General features: G+C 47.0%; 1 protein-coding gene across 1 annotated transcript in view; it reads left to right on the forward strand.

Moving 5' to 3' along the window:
* Positions 1-18,903, forward strand: part of ajap1 (adherens junctions associated protein 1) — a 48,462-nt gene that overhangs the window by 10,384 nt on the left and 19,175 nt on the right. Inside the window, exon 2 of the mRNA XM_056596873.1 lies at positions 17,050-17,843. Coding sequence (XP_056452848.1) covers positions 17,050-17,843 — 794 coding nt within the window. The remainder of the gene's footprint in view (positions 1-17,049; positions 17,844-18,903) is intronic.

The following is an 18,903-nucleotide window of genomic DNA, read 5'->3' on the forward strand; positions in this document are numbered from 1 at the left end:
GGTGCACTGCGTGGGATTAGTACCGGTGTACGCCGTTCTTTATAGGGGAGCCGTTTTATTTCCCTGCAGGGCTTCACAACACCCGTTTTTAATTTCTTCCAAAGTAGCCTATTTGGAAAACCATTTTTTGTGATGAGTGCTTTTAAAGTGACTGCAAATAGCCTCAATTACACAACTGCCACATTTGATCCCCACCATCACGGTAACACACACCACCGTGGGCCAACACACACACTACTCCAAGCTTCAACCACCCCCCCAAAAAGAAAAGAAATCCTCCTGCAATCCCTGCCTTAGCCATACATTCATTCATGCATGGGCTTTCGAAAGCTATTTCTGTCCGTTGTTTCTATTCATGACAGGAGACAGAGGCGAAAAAGTACAGTAAAAAAAAAAAAAAAAAAGGAAGCAATGAAAAAGCCCCAGCATGGAATAAAATTGGATTAAGGTAACAATGGACCGTTTTGCTCAAAGGCCTCGATTCTGAATCCCTGTCAGAGGCACTGCCTCTTATAGAACTGTCAAAGATAAGGAGGACACCGGAGTCCACCAGGACTCCAAATATCTCTTTACAATTTCTCCGGGCTCAGAACGCAGCACTATTAATTCCCCTCAAACACGAGGCCGGTTGGCTCCGGTTGTCGTCCTCTCCCCCTATAGAGCCGTGTTGTCTAGGACTGCGGGAGAACTGGCATTTTGTTTACACTAAACCGCCAAATTAGAAACTCTGCATCCACATCGTTGGTGGATGCTTTGGTCCTCGACCGAACGGGGGCCAGCTGCCAGTGAGGACTGAAATTGGATTGGGGGGGGGGCAACGGGAGCGAGCCGTGTACTGATCTCACCCGAGCACAACTCTTGCAGCTGCTTTCATCATCATTCTCGCGGGGTGGGGGGGGGGTCCCCCAACTCACTGGTTTGTTATACACATTTCCAATTTGCTTTGGCATTAGCAGTGCATCAAGTTTACCGGATGGAAATCCCAGACAACCCGGCGGAAGCGCACTGCTCTCCCGTGAGCGTTGCCTGCACGTGGTAGTGCGGATTACAACGACGTGTGGTGTGCCCCAGGGGAGGCTTCGGGGCCCTCTTAAACCTGCTCACTCAACCTGGTCAGTCTGCGAATAACTCCATCAATACATAGATACGAACCAGAATAATATTTGTCAAGCCACAATGTCAATCCATCCAGGGAATTTTCCCTATAAATAATATTCCATGGTCCACTTTCGCATCGCCATGGGAACATCTTGACGCTACCCTCACCGCGTGGGAATAAGAAAAGAAACGCTGACAGTATTTTTGGGCTTGAATAAGGTCATGTACAAAAACGGTCTCATGTTAAACCGGCTGGAAGATATGCCCGCCGAATTCTGTAAACTAGGTATCCGCAGTAAACAACGCGAGTGTTGCTGATGCGATTCGTAAGCGTGGACATGGCGGTCGACAATGGGAAAATGTACATGATTCAGGTTTTAGTGCACCTGTTGACGTTAAGTGGCCGTGATGATGGTTCCAGTCAGTCTCTCGGCAACCCCCCCCCCCCCCCCCCCCCCCTCAAAAGCGGCGCTGTCAACTGTTCAGGTTAATCGCTTCCTCCTTAACAGGCGGCTCGCTATCGGGGCGCGGTGACAGACAGGACGGGACCGTCATCATCATCATTAACTCTTCATCTGTGTCACGCGATGGCAGTCTATCCTTTTCTTCAGCGGCGGCCTTTGATTATTACAGATGTCAATCCCGATACTGCGGCATAGACCTGTGAAAGTCCCGCTACAGATCCACTTAGAGCCATAATGGGTTTTGTGCTTGATAGATATCCTTTCCGAGTCAAAATGGTCTCTGTACAAACTCTATACCAACCACCATAATAGAGCCACAATTGTCCCTTTACGTACTGTATATCGACCACCATAATAGAGCCAAAATGGGCTATTTACGTATTGTATATTGAACACCATAATAGAGGCAAAAATTAGCTTTTTACGTACTCTATAGGCTACCGACTATCATAATCTAGCCAAAATGGCCTCTAACTAGCCTAAAGTTTATATTTTTGCACTTTCATTAAGATCTTTTGAGTTTATCTGTTTTAAAAACGGCAGATTGGAGATGGATGTGCGAGTCTTGAAAACAATATCCATACCAATTAATTGGATGTTGAAATCCATAAATCCTCATTCGTGGCACATTGCGAAGGACACGCCCGTCTTCAGACCATGGCGGATGGAAATGTGATTAAAGAGTAAACATAAAAATACTCAAGTGCAGATTGACGTCGGAAATGCATTGAGAGTTATTCATTAATATTAAAACCCAAACTGAATCTTACATCAAACGCTGCCGGGTGAGACAGTGAAGTGCCCAGGAGTAAAGCAGCGTACTCAAGTAAAAAGCTGAGATCAGGATAGCAGAAATGGAGGATATCATATTTATTCGTCTTACAAGTCCGAACGGATGCATCAATTTTGAATAATGGAAGGAAATGTTGAGTTGTGTTGCATATAAAAATGTGGTCCTTTAAAGGTTCAGTAAAGCACTGGGCAATAGGAAAAGAGGGTATGTGAGGTTATATTTTCTAGTTGATCCTGTGTGTGTGTGTGTGTGTGCGTGTGTGTGTTTGTGTAACACAATTTTTGCAGTATCCTTTTTGTTAAGTAATGTTGCTTATGTGTGTGCGTTTACGTGCAAATGGGTCCACGTGCGGGGATGTTTCTATTGTGTGTGCGTGCGTTTAAGTGTGTGCATGCATGTCTCGGTGCATGAGTGTTTGCACGTGCATGTGCGTTAACATGTGTTTTTGTATGCACGTGTATGCTTGCGTGCAAGCGCCTGTGGAGGCACACCTCTAAATGTGTGTGTGTGTGTGTGTGTGTGTGTGTGTGTGTGTGTGTGTGTGTGTGTGTGTGTGTGTGTGTGTGTGTGTGTGTGTGTGTGTGTGTGTGTGTGTGTGTGTTTATGCGCGCGCGAGTGTGTGAGTGCGTGTTATAGTGTTATTGTGTGTGCCTGCAATTTCAGCAGAGAGCGGGGCGGAGGTGGTTTCTAGAGCGCAGCCATCTCCCCCAGACCCTCTCAGCAGCAGGGCTCCTATCTCTGCCAGCCACCGCATGGAAACTGTAAATGATTCTGGGTCAGCCTCCCTTAAAGCGACAGGCGCGCATTGACGCAAATTGGAAAGAGCGGAGAGTGAGTGCTCTCACACTGCTCTCGTCCCGCTGGAAGAGTCCCAAACATCCCACCCTCCTCCCCATCCCTTATCCCGCAGGGGTGCCTCGCCCCCCCCCCCCCCCCCCCATCTCCTCCTCCTATTCAGTGTTGTCTCACAAATCAGACTTTAGATGAATCATCTAAAGTTCTTCAAAGTCTCATACGAGTGTTTCACTTTCTTTCCCTTGCTTTCATATTTCGGACCCGTCATGTTGCTGGAAGCCGGGATCTGTTCTTCTAATTGGCTAACAGCAAACACAAACTCAGCACTGCTCAACTTTTTCCTGTGGGAAAACAACTTAAAACATCCTGTCGGAACACGGACGTTCTGAGGTAAAAAAAGTGTCTGAAGGCTTCAAATCAACACTGTGTAGACTGGCCACTAGAAATACACTCATTAAAATTGCCTTCCTGAAGCTCCATCCAGCCGCGCAAATGAGCTCCTCTTCGGTAGAATATCTCTGTCTCTCCCCAGAAATTCATCTTAGAACGATGAACTGGCTGATCCCAGATCAGTAGTGGTGGAGCAGAGTGCGTATTACCAACACATTACGGATGTCACCACTGTAATTTAAATGGCTGCACTGCAATCAGTCAGTGTCCCGCACCGCTCTGATTTATTACCTGGTCGTAATCAATTGCACTTAAAGTGTAGAAGATGTAGTGCGTCTCACCTAATGAATTGAATCAAACAGCTCGCAGACACCCTGTCATGCATCAAACCGCTTGGACACGAGCGGTGGTTCTAATTTTGTGGCCGTTCGACTGCATTCAATCGTTTTCTGTACCATTGAAGTCCTCAAGATGAGCGATTGACCACGAAAATGAGCCAAATCGAATTTCTCATATTCGCATCTCCTACTCTCAGTGTGCATTGCAATCACCCAGAAGGTATTCTCCCGGTTCCAAAAGACCAGACAGGGGTTAGAGAGCGGCAGCTGTGTCAAGGCTCATCTCTCATCTCTCCTCCCTCTTCCCCTTTGACGACGCGAGCAGGGCTGAGGGACAGGACGCGCGTTCCATCAAGGTGCAACATTGTGTTCGGACGCCTCCCGAGCAGCGCCATGTTTGTCCGCCGACAGAGCCGCTTCCTGACAGAGCAATAAGCCACCCGGAAGATTGATGCCAGCTTCTCAGAAACCCCGCACCCCCCCTCCCACTCCTTTACAAAATAAGCTTTTCCCCTTCTCCATCTTTTATTCTATTATCCGCATCCCCTACGTTCATCAATACCATGACTGCCTCTTCTACACACACACACAACTGTCCCCTCCCCCGTCCCTTTTTTTGCGTGATTAAACAATCACAGTGGTGGATAGCTTTCTAGCCATGTACCAAGCTATGAATAGAACGACTGGTCCTCCCCCTACCAGCCCCTCCGCCTCGACCTCGGCCTGCGTTCTTCCTAACTGCACTCGCGGGGCTATTGTAGTAATTTGATGAAGTGTGGTGGAATGTGCCGTGGTTTGGGCGGCGGGTCCGACCTGCCCTCCTGGCCATGGTGAGTCACATGAAAGGAGATGTATCCCATCCCTGTTCCTTGGCCTGGATGTTATCAGTCCTTTACCTCCCCAGAGGCTCATACACTTCATACAGTTTTTTTGCGCTCTCCACACAGATGCTAAAGTCTCTCTCTCTCTCTCTCTCTCTCTCTCTCTCTCTCTCTCTCTCTCTCTCTCTCTCTCTCTCTCTCTCTCTCTCTCTCTCTCTCTCTCTCTCTCTCTCTCTCTCTCTCTCTCTCTCTCTCTCTCTCTCTCTCTCTCTCTCTCTCTCTCTCTCTCTCTCCAGTCTTTAAAGAGCTCCCCCGCCGACCCCCTGAAGCCACTTTTACTTCCTGCCTCTGCTTTAGTTTCTGTTTTTTCGTTTCGTCCTGCGAATAGGAACAGATGATTGGATTGTTGGCATGATTGTGTCTGGTTTGGCACCATGGCAACACAGGGATGATGACAACGATACTGACTCGGCAGGAGGTGGATAGCTGGGTCGTCAAGGTTCCTCTTCACACTTACTTGGCCTACTTTTTTAGGACATATATGTATGGACATATACGTGGATATATGACCAGATAGATGACTTCATAGGTCCCCTGGGGATCAATGAAGTATTCATCTATCTATCTTGTTAGCTTCTTAATTTCAGTTTGTGATGAGATTATATTAGTTTAGATAAACATCATTTATACATGGGGAGGCATACATTTTTTTTATAGATGGGGATGACCTGGAGTCAGTATTTTGTGATATATTTATGCATTTTGTGGGATGCAAAGTGGTTTAGATATGTTTGTGACTTATAACATATCTGCTGTGTATAACACTGAGTGGGTGGAATAAGCAGACATTCAGCAGCTCACCAATGCAGGAAAGGCGGCCCATTTAGTATTCTAAAGTACCCACACAACTCCACCAGCACCACCACCACCACACATACCTCCACCCACTCCTCCACCCCCACCATGTGTGCAGTGAGCTTGGCTCAAAGGAAGGACTATTCCGGACCGAAAAAGGACCGGGATGAATGGAAGAGCGCGCTGTACAAGTCTCCCGCCGAGCCCCTTCTAGCCCTTCTCCATCTGTAGATCTCTTCATCCTCTCTCCATCTCGCGCCACCCTCAGAACAGCACATAGTGCTAATGGGATGGCACCACTCCATGCGGTTATCGGTACAAAAAGAACCAGCAACTGCTAAAAACGTTTTTTTTTTTTTTTTGGTAAACTGCCGTGACATTGCTTGGTCTTTCTCGGAAAATGTCCCGAAAATGGGGCATTCGTAGTCAAGGGTGGATGATAGTTTTATAATGGTGTGGTTTGAAAATGGCAAAAACTAGGAAGGTGGGGCCCGGGTGGATCACCGGGTAGAGTACCATGACGGCCCAGTCCTGACCGCAGAGAACGGGGTTCGATTCCGGCCAGTGGTCCTTTGCTGCATGTCTTCCCCTCTCCCTCTCCCATACCTTAATGTCTATCTCGCTCTGCAATAAAAAGGATAAAACCCTCAATAATAATAATTAATGAAAAAGAAAAAAGAAATACTCACGCGTTATTATCCAAAAAAAGGAAAACCCAAAATGATGCCAACCTACCCAGCTAAATCCTAGCCTGTTCCCACTTCGTGATATTCTTCACGAACGACGACTCCCTTGGCAACCCCCTACGCAGCGTGCCTGAAAGAGAGTGGTAATAAAAATTGACAAATGCACGCCGGTATCTCTCCCTGTTACGCGTGCTGTAATCAGCCTGGCTTTAATTTGGCAAACCTCGCCCTGCTAATTGCCATTGACGGCTGAAGAGACAGCCTAGCTCCACGGGGCTGGCGCGTCAGAAGGCCGCGCACGCCACCGAGACGCCCCGACAGCAAGAACAATCTAGTTTACAAGGCGGGAGTGCGTCTCAAGTCACTCATCTGCAGCGTGAGACGCGCTCATCAAAACGGCCACGGAAAGCGTTGACGCCACAGTTAGCACGAGCTCGTTAGCAATGGATTCAGTGAAACTGTGTGTGCGTGTGCGTGTGCGTGTGTGTGTGTGTGTGTGTTAAATGTTTTATTTTGCTGTTTGATTGATCACATGCGGGTTCTACAATATGCGTGCCGGCATCTTTGTACAGTATAGTGTGCGTGCATATTTGAAAGATAGGGTTTTACGGCCTTGCATTGATGTTACTGATGGGTGCCGTGCTTGCATGTGTGCATCTTGGGAGTGAATATATGAATAGATGAATGCTCAAGCATGTTTATGTCAATATGTAATTTGGTAGATGGGTATAGCCTACACTTTGTATGCATGAATGTATACAGTCTCATGTGGGTTTAATGTTAGCGTGTGTGGGTGTTCACAACACTGTAGTTAGTTGCAGGGACAAACAGGTGGCTGGCGTGCTCTCAAAGGGCCAGCCTTTTCCTCACATGCAGAGGGGATCGTTCAATGAGGGGGCAACTCAACCACGTTTCATTTTTATTGCTTGTGTTGCACGGCTCTATAAAGGTTCTTCAAATTAAATCTCAACGACTATAAAGAATTACAGTGATTGACAATATAGAGAGCAGTTCATATCACAATGTATGGGCAGGTCATTGAATACAGAGACAAACCAATTCATCACAGGAGAAGGGAAAAAATAACCAAGAAATTTAAAGTTCTTAGCTCCTACATCAGGAAACGTCCAGGATGAAGCTTCATGAGTCAACTAATCCACATGAGGGAACTCAAAGCACTTCATTAAAGGAAAGGTCCGAACATCAATCGCAAAGTAATCGTCCAATAACAACAGAAAATGTTCTTTATGGCAAAGATCCTTCCTTATAATTTCATTTGTTCCGTTAAATGAGGTTTTAATTTCATCATTAAGTCCATGGTTGCCTTTAGCTGGTTCTTCTCTCTCTCTCCACATGTCGGCCATCTTGGGGCTTGCTAAACATGTCCCAGATGCATGTGTTGCCAAATTAACATATGATTACTTCCACCTGCTTTCAATGAATCACTTTTCCCAACACAAAGCCACCTCATTAGACAAGAGTGGAAACAAAGCCCAAACCAAAGGTCTGATGCAACATCATACAGAGATAGTGTCAGCTAAAAGCAGGAACAATGTAATATCAACAAACTATCAAACTATCTATTTAATAAAAACACCTTATTACTTTTTCAGTTCAATACCGGCTTTGTGGTATACTTTCTTATTCATATTGCTTTCATAGCTCTACCCAAAATAATATTTGAACATTACTATGTTTTAATTAATTGAATTCTGCTGTGTAGACTTTGTCTCAGAGCACTTTGAGCCAGTAAACTGAGGAACAACGCTAAACCCGGGCTTGTTTACCATTGTTTTGGAGTTTCATCCCTTTAATTACCCAACAGCAGGGCACCACCACTGTTTCAAAAGCTCTACGGATTATCTGCATGGCGAAGACGTCTGGCAATTTAAGTGGTAGCCAGCCCCTTTTGGAGAGAACCTGAACTGAGGCCTGGAGCTGTTGTTTGCACACGAACTTGGCACCTTTTCACCGTCTCAAAGCAAACATACTCTTGACGGGCGCCATGTTTCTCTGCATCGGCCCGTTGAGGAAAAGGGGCGAGGATTTTCGTTTTGTGGGTCTACAAAGTGGACTCGTTCAAGGAATTGAACTCCGACGGCGGGAACAATGCACCAGCTCAGAGTGCCCCCCCGAACGAAACAGTTGGTGCGCTACCGTGGCGACCACCGGCGTTTTAGTAAACAAAGGGTCCAGTGCTGCTCCCTGTCGCAGAGAGGTATATTTTTTTCATCTCCCAGCTGGCCTTGCGGTGCCGGAAGCACATTCACTGCGAGACAATGGTGGCGCCCTGGGCTTTGCCTGGCGGCCGCGATCCAACGCAGGCGCAGCATGCGTCACTAGCTACCGGCAGGTCACCTTTCATCCCCCCCCCCAGCCCCAAACACAAACACACACAGAGAAACATGCAACTCATCTGTGCCTAGCTCGCCGGGCTAGATAAGTCGGGAGGTTCGCCGGTCATTAAACACACGCCAGCCTGCATGCCACACACATGCTCAAGTTCTCTCTCTCTCTCTCTCTCTCTCTCTCTCTCTCTCTCTCTCTCTCTCTCTCTCTCTCTCTCTCTCTCTCTCTCTCTCTCTCTCTCTCTCTCGCTGCCTTGACCTCTTGCTTTTGGTGCGTCTCACCCTTTGTGTGTCCATCTCTTCCTATTTCAGTCTCTCATTCTGCCACCCGCTCCTGTGTCTCTCTGTCGGTCTTGTTATATATCTTCCTGCCGGTCTGCTCTCCCTCTCCCTCTCCCTCTCCCTCTTCCCGTCTCTCTCTCCCTCTTCCCGTCTCTCTCTCTCTCTCTCTCTCTCTCTCTCTCTCTCTCTCTCTCTCTCTCTCTCTCTCTCTCTCTCTCTCTCTCTCTCTCTCTCTCTCTCTCTCTCTCTCTCTCTCTCTCTCTCTCTCTCCCCGCCTCTCTCTCCCTCTCCCTCTCTCACTCTCCCTCTCTCTCTCTCTCTCATCGTGACATGTATTTCACTTTGCTTGTCATGTGTTTTTTAATAATAAGTATGGCAACGGATGGCATTTCAAAGAAAATAAAAGGGTCCTTCAATCCAAAGGTTACTGTTTACAAAGGTCACTCTTTAGCGGGGTGCTATTTTTTAATTGGATTTTGAAGCCGGCATATTGTTCCAACACTCTGTGTATTGTTGATTTTCCTCTCCAAAGTCTGAGTGTGAAGCGGACATGGACACACTATATTAGGGAATAAAATCCTCGGACTCCAGGACACAAAGGGCCCAGGACTGTTTCTTCCCCTAAACCGGAGGAAATTGTCAACAAAAGCTCAGACGGGAAACACCTTTTGTCCGTAGAAGGACAAAAAAGACGGTGTCTCATGCAGAGAGGGAGAGAGAAGGAACCACAGCGGGAGGAAAGAACAAAAGTAAATCTCCGAGCCGGCGGATTGTCTCCCACCCGCGCCTCCGTTCACCAAGGTCACCTTCGACCACGCACCCTTCGCTGTCGGAGTGGCAAGAAAAGAAAATGATGTGTCGCCATTGAGAGCGGTGACTGCCAGAGGGAAGGGTGTGTGTTTGTGTGTGTGCCTGTGTGTGTTTGTGTGTGTCTGGAGTGACCGGCATTGATGAAATAAATTAAAAACAAACTTCCATTGATGCCAGCTCGGCCCGTGGGCGAGATTGGAACAAGCCGTACCTCGCTCCCCTTCCCTCCCCCCCCCCCCCCCCCCCCCCCCCCCCCCCCCCCCCCCCCCCCCCCCCCCCCCCCCCTTCTCTCATTTCCTCTCACATCACCTGGTCTTGCCTCCTCTCCCCTTCTCTCCCCTCCCCTCACATAATCGCCCTTCCCCTCACTTCCCTACACTCCCATTCCCTCTCCTCCCTGACCTCAGCTCACCTCCCCTCCCCCTCACCTTCCTCTCTTCCCCTCCCCCTCTCCTCTCCCCTCACCTCCCGACTCTTCCCCTCATCTTCCCTCACCTCCCCTCCCCCCCTCAACTCCCGTAACCTCCCTCAGGTGAGGCTGGGTCCATCTGCTAGCGTCGCGATTCAGCAAACTCGCCGGGAATGGCGAAAAAAAAAATTTCTAATTAAGAGCTAGATTGAGCAAGTGATCACAGTGTGACAACATAGGAAGTGGGCCAGAAACCGCCCGCACACGAATAATGAGGTGGAAATTCTGATTAGTGGCAGAGATAACGGCCTGGTTGTGTGAACAACCAGGCGAATGGGACTGGGCTCAAACAGTCACATAATCCCTTTATTAGGCCCCTTCCCGGACATTTATTCGCACCGATTAATACGTGACGATTATTCAAAAACGCGTAGGAGGATGTCTTGAAGGCTCACTACAAACATGAGATTCCCGAACTGTTTTTGTCGCATTTTCTCGGGCATGACTTCTCTTGGTGTGATAACGAAAATATCTGGTATCACGGCTTCAGAGAAGCCTTTTGTAGATTTGATTTCATAATTTCCTTCTTCTTCTTCTTCAAGAATAGTTGTATTTATTTAAACGTGTCTTCCTACGCGTCGCCTAGCACTGCTTCTCACAGCTTAGTACTTAATGTCTTCAGAAAAAAACTATAGAAACTGTATAGGAAATTGCCGCAAAAGTTGGTAACCCAATATAATTACAAAGTCCTATCCAAGTCTAGGAGTATCCATTAAAAGATTTCCCAGCAGCATATGTATCTTGTACTTATAGCATTACGAGTGGTAGCCTTTGGGGATGACTTGGCAAGGATAGCAAGTTAAAAAGTCTAAATATTACATTCGCTATAGGGTTGCTTTTCATTATATCTGTGTGTGTTTCGTGTCCTCCAGTGAACTCTTGGGAAGAAACCTAATGTTATCCCTAAAAGCCCAATAGACAGACATGCACTATCTCTCACTTTCTCTATTAACTGAAAGTTTCCAAAATGAACAGCGCTCTCAAATTGGGTCCTAGAGGATTGAATTAGGGGTTGTACGGTTAAAATGGTGCTCCTATTGTCAGCCTGTTATCAAAAGGTGGTAAATGAGTATTGAGTAGGTACAGTTGATTTGAATACGTCTTTTTTAATTGACGGCCTTTGGCTGACAATCACCAAAACCTTCACCAAATTAGCCCAGATATACATATTCATTTCTGAATGTGTGTATATATAAACGTATAACCTGTGTGTACGTTTTGGGCTAATATATACCATTGCGTTGACTTTGAACTTTGGGCCAATAACAGACATTTCGCCTCGATAGATGAGTTAGCTTTTTCCTTTCCAAAGCACAAGTGTCCTCAGGCGCCCCGGCCGTTGTCCCCTTTTATTAGCAGCAGAATATTACTCAGCCAAGCGTTAATATCACTACCGATCGATATTCTTACAAAACTGAGGAATCACATAAAGGAACCGACAGATTGCTTCACGCTTGAATTACTAATTGATTTTGAGTGTGAGCCCAATCAGACTTTAGTTTCTCTTGATAACGATGCGCCATAAGGCCTCTTCTCCCTCTAATGGAAAAGAAAATGGATACCATAAAACAACAGGCATATGGAGAGAGATTGATTTTGTTTGTGACGCTAAAGTGCCATTACGACCAATATATCATTAAACCCATTCTGAGTCTCTCCTCTGTCTATACATCTGACTAGACACTTCCATTTTGGGATATCACCATTGGGTAGATATTGAAATGGATTGTAATGAGTATTCCACCTCACAGCCGGTGGTAGAAGTAAGGGCCGTCTCACATTGCAATGCTATTTTGCTAACCATATTTACAATCATTCCAGCTAACGACACTACCCGTGTGAACTACACTGTAAACAGAGCTTCAAAAGTTACTTACAGTCATTTAGGTCATGATAACAACATGCATAACTACAGGCTTTCATGCATCTTCTTTACAGGCACATTAATTCTGAATTACGCATGCAAAACCATTTCCAAGGACTTGAAAGGCATTTCTGCCTACATTACGATCTTTGCAGTGACACGCTGCATGTGTCAAGCCATTACAAAGTGTTCAAGGTAAACGTTTGCAGTGAACACAAAACCTGCCCTTGTTGTGGGGTGCAGAGCGAGTTACGTCATAAATGCTAGTTTGTAAACAGACGATTCTTTTTTTTTATTTCATTCATCTAATCATCTTTTTTTAGATGCCCTATTTTCAAAGCGACGGTCATATTTTAAACATACTTGTGGAGATGATTCATGGAATATCAAACACTCATTCCAACGACCCCCCGTTCGGATTCGGTACACATGGAAACATGCGTCTCGCTGGGACAGGCGTACGCAGTAATGTTCTGCCGACCGTGGTCCTCAGCAGGGAGATCGGGCGGGAATTTATGACGTCTGTCAGGTTTTACTCCCCCCCCATCCTTCCCTGACATTGGCATTTGAAGCAGACTATGGAAGAGGAAGAGGAAGAGGAAGAGGAAGAAGAAGGAGAAGGAGAAGAAGAAGCAGAAGAAGAAAGCAGGATGTTTTACAGGGTTGGCTGTTTGAGGTCCAGGGCGTGTAAAACACATCTGGACAATACTGATAATGATAATCTGGATAATAAATCTTACCAGTAAGTCATGAGTCGTCCATGTGGCAGACATAATGACATTGTTCGCGGGTGGGGGGGCGTTTGTTAGGTTCAGTGCAATCATAATAATTATCGATAGCAACATCTATAAACAGTAATCAAAGTCGTGGGCCTTCGTCGGAGTGCTCCTATTTATTTCAGCCAGGTTCAACCAGGCGATAACACACCACTGCAGTAAGTGAGGGGTTCCATTCCTCACCAGAGCTCCCCCTGGCTGAGATCGACCGCAGGCTCCGGGGCTCCTGGTGCAGCAAAGGCTGAATGGAAGCTCACTGAGCTGTGGGCTAATTGTCTTGGACGAAAAGCTTCCACCAAACGGCCTAAAACAATACAATCAGAGAACAAGGTGTCCGGCTGCGTCCCTGGCACCGGCTGCCGGGTGAGCTACCGGCTGAAATAATGATTCACACTCGACCAGGGACTCTGTTCCCCTCCAACCCAACCTTGTATCCAAGGTCCTGGGTGTCAGCCGACCTTCTAATTAAAGAGCTGTTACAAAAGCAATCTCCTTCTCCCCGTGAGTTCAGCATGGAGCTGGCTGGCCCTGCCTTGACGAGGCCTAGCCATCTACATAATGCATGGGCTTTCAAATAATAGATTTCTCCCGAAAATTCGCAGTGGCCCACATAAACAGGTGAGACACATGCACACGCACGGGCACAAACGCCCATACACACACACACACACACACACACCGAAAACACGCGCACACACACACGCACACACACACACACGCACACACACACACTCACTTCCACTATCTTCAGACCACACAGCATTATTTACGCATAAACACTCACACGCACACACGCATGCTTTCACATCCCCATACATCGGTTGTTTCAAAACCTCAACTCTGCAATGGTCTCTGAAAAGACACACAAACACACATAAACTGTACACATCATAAGTGTGATTTGTCTGTGGCAAGTCACCCTGGCACCCTTTGACTGTATCAATCACACACAGCAGTTAGTCAAGTTAGCTGCTGAGGCTTTCTCAAAAGACCTCTCAGCAGTTCTTACTTTTGTGTCCCCGTTAGTTGACATTGAGAGCCATTATTGTTGTAAAATTGAGCCTACAGAAGAGCCACGGCTTCCTCCTTTAGCTCTCAAGTACTGAACGGACACCAAAGAATGAGAGAGTTTAATGTCAGGCGTTAAAGGTCGTGGCCTACTCGGCCTATCAGCCACAAACGGAATATGTGAAGGGAAGATGGGAGAAAGAGAGAGCCAGAGTGGAAAAGATGAGTCTTGGATGATCCGTTTTCTTAACGGGACAGCTATAAATACTTGGCTTACTAACCGCCATCACGGATCACGATTCGTCATCTGCATCACTCGAAGTGCGAGGCCGCCCAGCGGTTTAAGGAGGCTGTCTCTCCCCTCGCTTCGGAGAAGGTCTGTAGATCAGAGCGGCTGAACTCTGGTCCACGTCTCAAGCAGGACAGCTTGACACCTTTTCTGGAAATTCTGGGAGTTTGCTCGTCATTTTGGTTTGGAAGTTTGTTCTTGGGACAGCAAGCTTGGACAGGATCCCATCTCAACGAAATGGCGCTGAGTATTTGCTTTGTTCATTGAAGGATAGTTGCCACACGCACACGCACACGCACGCACACGCACACGCACACACACACACACACAGAAAATAAGTCAATATTTAATGTAATATTCAGGGATTTTGAAGCCTTGTATTCCAATAACCTTGCAAAAGCAATTTCATAATAATTCCGACATCAAACCAAGGTTTACAAGGCCTTTTAAAAATCTTGAAAGCGCTACACATGAAAATGTGAAATTAATAGTGATTACCATAAGTGCATCCATTTGTAATGATGTTTTCTGTATGAAAACACTTTCTTGTGTCTACATAGTCCTGGTGAATTGGAAGCGTGCCTGAGATTGGACGGGAGGGATTACAGTGTCTACAATATCACTTAATAACACCACTCTCTCAATCTCTCCTTACTCTGTTCCTCAAACATGTTGATGTGAATCCTTCAGAAGAGGCTTAGTCATACTACTTAAACCAGAGCTTTGTAATGCTCCCGAAAGGTAGCTTATAATAAGCTATCTCACGGTTAATTGTGATTATTTTTCTGTGGCAAAACACAGTTCCATTAATGCAACACCCCGGGGGGCATCTCATTAAACGGGACCACAAATTACCCTTCTTTGTCGTTTTTAGAAGTGTGTCATTAAGGAGAATGTAAGAGTAATGCACCTTCTTCAAGCATGTGGACCCTGGGCTTCAGACACAGAACCTACAGCACGGAGGCAAACACTAGAATGGGCTTAGAGCAAGCAAAGGTTGCACAACCCAAAGTCACAAGTCTCAGCTGGACATCATTCCTTACCACCCTCCTCCCCTCCTCTACTCTAAAACACCCCTCTTGCTTATTTTATGTTTGTACGCCGTGGCACTTAAAAATAGTAATTATCCTTGTGTAGCATCTTATCTTACCTATCTTTGTACTGGCACACATCCAAACTGTACCGACAGCAATATATTGTTGTTTCTATTTCTTCTGACAAATGTACCCATTTGAAAGTCGGTTAGCTCAGGAGGTAGAGCAGTTGTCTTGTAACCGAAAGTTTGCTAGTCGATCCCCAGCTCCTCCTAGCTGAGTGTTGATGTGTCCCTGAGCAAGACACTTAACCTTAACTGCTCCTGACGAGCTGGCTGTCGCCTTGCATGGTTGACTCTGCCGTCGGTGTGTAAATGTGTGTATTAACCGATGTTAGGGCTAAATGCCCTAATTGTAATTGTAAGTCTGCTTGGATGGTAAAGCTTCTTCTAAATGCTCTATATGTAGACTAGACAACCGTGCCCTGACATCATCTGAGTATGTTTACTATGATCAAGTCTCATTATTGCTTTTTTATTCATTCCAATATCATCCGATCAATACCGGTGAACAATTTCCGGTCTTCAAGGTGAAACTAGCATCAGTGTGTCTACCGTTAACGCCACCGCCGACATCTTTTGTTCAACGTTCCCCCCAGCCCTGGAGCACTATTAAGACTGGAGCCTATTATTATGTCTGCCGTCAATAATGCTCTGACCTTGTCAACGCTGCGCTATGACTGCATCCATCACTGCTCATGGCTCAATTAAGCTGCCTTCGCAAACAATCATTGTTGTTCACCGGCTTAATGGCGCTTCACAACTGACATCAAATTAAGGCTCAGGTGAATCATAAAAATCTGGCAACCTAATCAAGCAAACCAGCCAGCAAAAGGTTATCGTATGGAAATATAAAAGATAAAAGGTTACCGATGACTGTTCCTTCTGTTCGTGCAGTCCTTTTTGTAGCTCATGGCTACGCTCATCAGCGTCACTGTGTTAACATGTCTGGTAAAGTCACCCTTGACAAATTTAGGGAGAGGAATGACCAAACGGAGAGAGGCTTATCTGTGCCTAATTCACAGCAAGTTGCTTCCAAAATCAGCCCAAGGCATGGTCTTATATCGTGCCAGCAAGGACAATTCAGATGACCCCCACGCAATAATGAGCTTGGTCATTTTCAGAATTGATTGTGTTGTGTCGTCCCAAAGACCGTCCAAGGGCATTCAAATCAATCGCTGTAAGCCTATCCGACGAACCAGCGCTAGCCTAGATCGCCCCCGGCAACACGATAGAGAGACCGCCGCGATGACAAACACCATCAAGGTTAATAAGGGCTCAAATCTAGTGGAAAAAAACGCTTGCCGTGAATACATCCATTACACACAGGCGTTTGTACTACAGGTGAGGATGTGCGATATGGTATTCAAGTCACACGGTATCCCAGGCTGAGATTATGTAGGCATTTCCCCCCCTCCCATCAACGCGATGCATAATGAAATTGCCCTTTGAGAATCATGATGACTTTTGAGTCTAGGAGAGATAATGCAGGATATGATGATCAGCTAAACCTGCCCTGACCTTGTCTCCCTCGGCCTTATCAATACTTGGATTGGATATGCATCTCTTAACATCAAAGATAAGTGCCGGTTGCTTTTTGACAGGCGAAGGCCCAGAGGGCGGAATGAGTTCAAACGTTTTCCCTGTGTCTGACCTACATTTTAAGAAATTATTTCTTTAGTCATAGCCTGGGTTACAAAAGTTTCTGAAGCAGGGGTTTGTTAAAAAGAAATGCTTGAACACCGATCAGGAGAATAATCCTCACCAGTCTTTGAATCTGCAACAGAGAATGATTGAATGGGGTTTTTTTTGGGTTGGATTTCTAACAGTTTTCATCGTCTTCTTCTTCCCCGCCCCCCCCCCCAAACAGTCCGATGTCTGCTCTGAGGCCAGGTTCCTCCCCGGCGCACCACATCTGGATCCTGCTGGCCGTGGCGCACCTGGCCGTGGACCTCTCCGCCTGCAGCCCCCTCAGCCCGGCCCCGGGGCTCAAGCTCCAGCACAAAGCGGCGCCTCGCTCCCGGCCCCACTGGCAGCCCCTCTGGGACACCCCCAACATGCTCCACTGGAGGACTGTGAGCCCCCTGGCCCGGCGGCTGCTCAGCCCCGTCTCCCCGCCCCACGACGGCAGGGCCGGCCTGGGCTCCAAGGTCAGGGTTCAGAGGCATCGGAAACCGCTACGCCGTCTGGGCCCGGCGGAGTGTAAGGACTGCGATTGGATATACTCTCAGGCTGCCGATTCGCCGGTGCCGTTGGGCGGCGCTGCCGTCGCCGCCGCCGCCGCCGCAGTTGCGTTGTCCCGCGGCGGCAAGCGGGACAACGTGAGGTTGTCTCCGCGGATGAGGAGACAGCTCATGTGGGAAAGTCCTGACAATGTGCCGGAGGGCTGGACCACCACCCAGGCAGGATTTATCGACTGGGGACCCACGGGGCCACCGGTCGATACCCCGGACGAGGAAGGCAAACCCGGGCCCAACTTGACCCTGTCCACCAAGGCCTTGAGCACCACCACGGTGGCCAGCACCACCACCTCCAGTACCACCAAGGTTCCCATTTGGACTAGCCCCGTGGCGACCACGACGCAGAGCAAGAAGCAGAACACCACCAAGGCGGCGGTCAGCTTGGGCGATACCAAACCACCAAAGCCATACGGGGAAACACCAGGTAAGCGTGTGTAGATAATGTTTCAGCAGTTCACAAAAAGCGGGGTCCGAGTTAATACAAGAGTTTAAGGCGGATGGATTCAGTTGCAGTTATTGGGTAAGCATAATCAGTTAATGATTTGTGGCAGCCTTCCGCTATTTTCTGAGAAGTTGAGTTCACCGACCTTGGCTTCCCAGAGTCGTCTCGTTGCCCCTGCAGTTAGAACTCATCCCTAGGGGGACAAGGGTTTTTCCCCTATTCCCAAAGAGTCTCCCCCAAGGTTTGTCGGTTGAAACGCTTGTCAGTTGTTATTCTCTTTAGTCTGGGATTTATGCCACCTTTCCTGGTTTCCTGTTGTTCGCGGAACCCTTCACTTCTAATGCAAGGCATCATTACCTTATCACCTGCATGTCAGAAACCCTGAGCAGAAATACGTGTTCCATTATAACTAAAAGACAGAAAAAAGACAGATAGCTAACAGAGCATGGCATTTTCTTCCATTGGGCTTTGTGACCGAGGTAGGATTCAATATTTGCACAATATCAAATCACTGCTTTATTAACTTATGCTATAAGACCGTATCATTCTGGAATGAGGGTACCCAAGTTCATTACCCAGGGGCCATGATAGTTTGACAGGTAATTATAATTTTGCCAGTACCAATCAAAATACACAAAAGAAGAAAAACAAACCCCTCCCGTCCAATCTCAGGCACGCTTCCAATGTACCAGGACTATTTTGAGTTCATTTTCCTAAAGTGGCATAAGGAGGCAAACCCATAATACAGTACATCCTTGGACACGTTTAGGCTTTCAACAGTGTGACACATGTGGTTGAAATACGCAGCACTAACTAGGATTTACAGTTTCATTAAGTCGATGGGAAGGGCGGCTTCCTAAACGACCCGTGCCGACATCCATAAAGGCCTCAGTCATGTTTAACGGTGTATGGGATTGCATCGTGCCCAGTGGCTCTTATCTCATAAATGTTATACAATTAGAGCATGAAGTGTGGAGGACAATTAGGGGTCTTCTGCGAGCCACAAGAAGAACCACTTAAACCAGTACCACGCAAAACATCT

The sequence above is a fragment of the Gadus chalcogrammus genome, chromosome 1, assembly GCF_026213295.1.
Source record: "Gadus chalcogrammus isolate NIFS_2021 chromosome 1, NIFS_Gcha_1.0, whole genome shotgun sequence".
NCBI lineage: Eukaryota > Metazoa > Chordata > Actinopteri > Gadiformes > Gadidae > Gadus > Gadus chalcogrammus.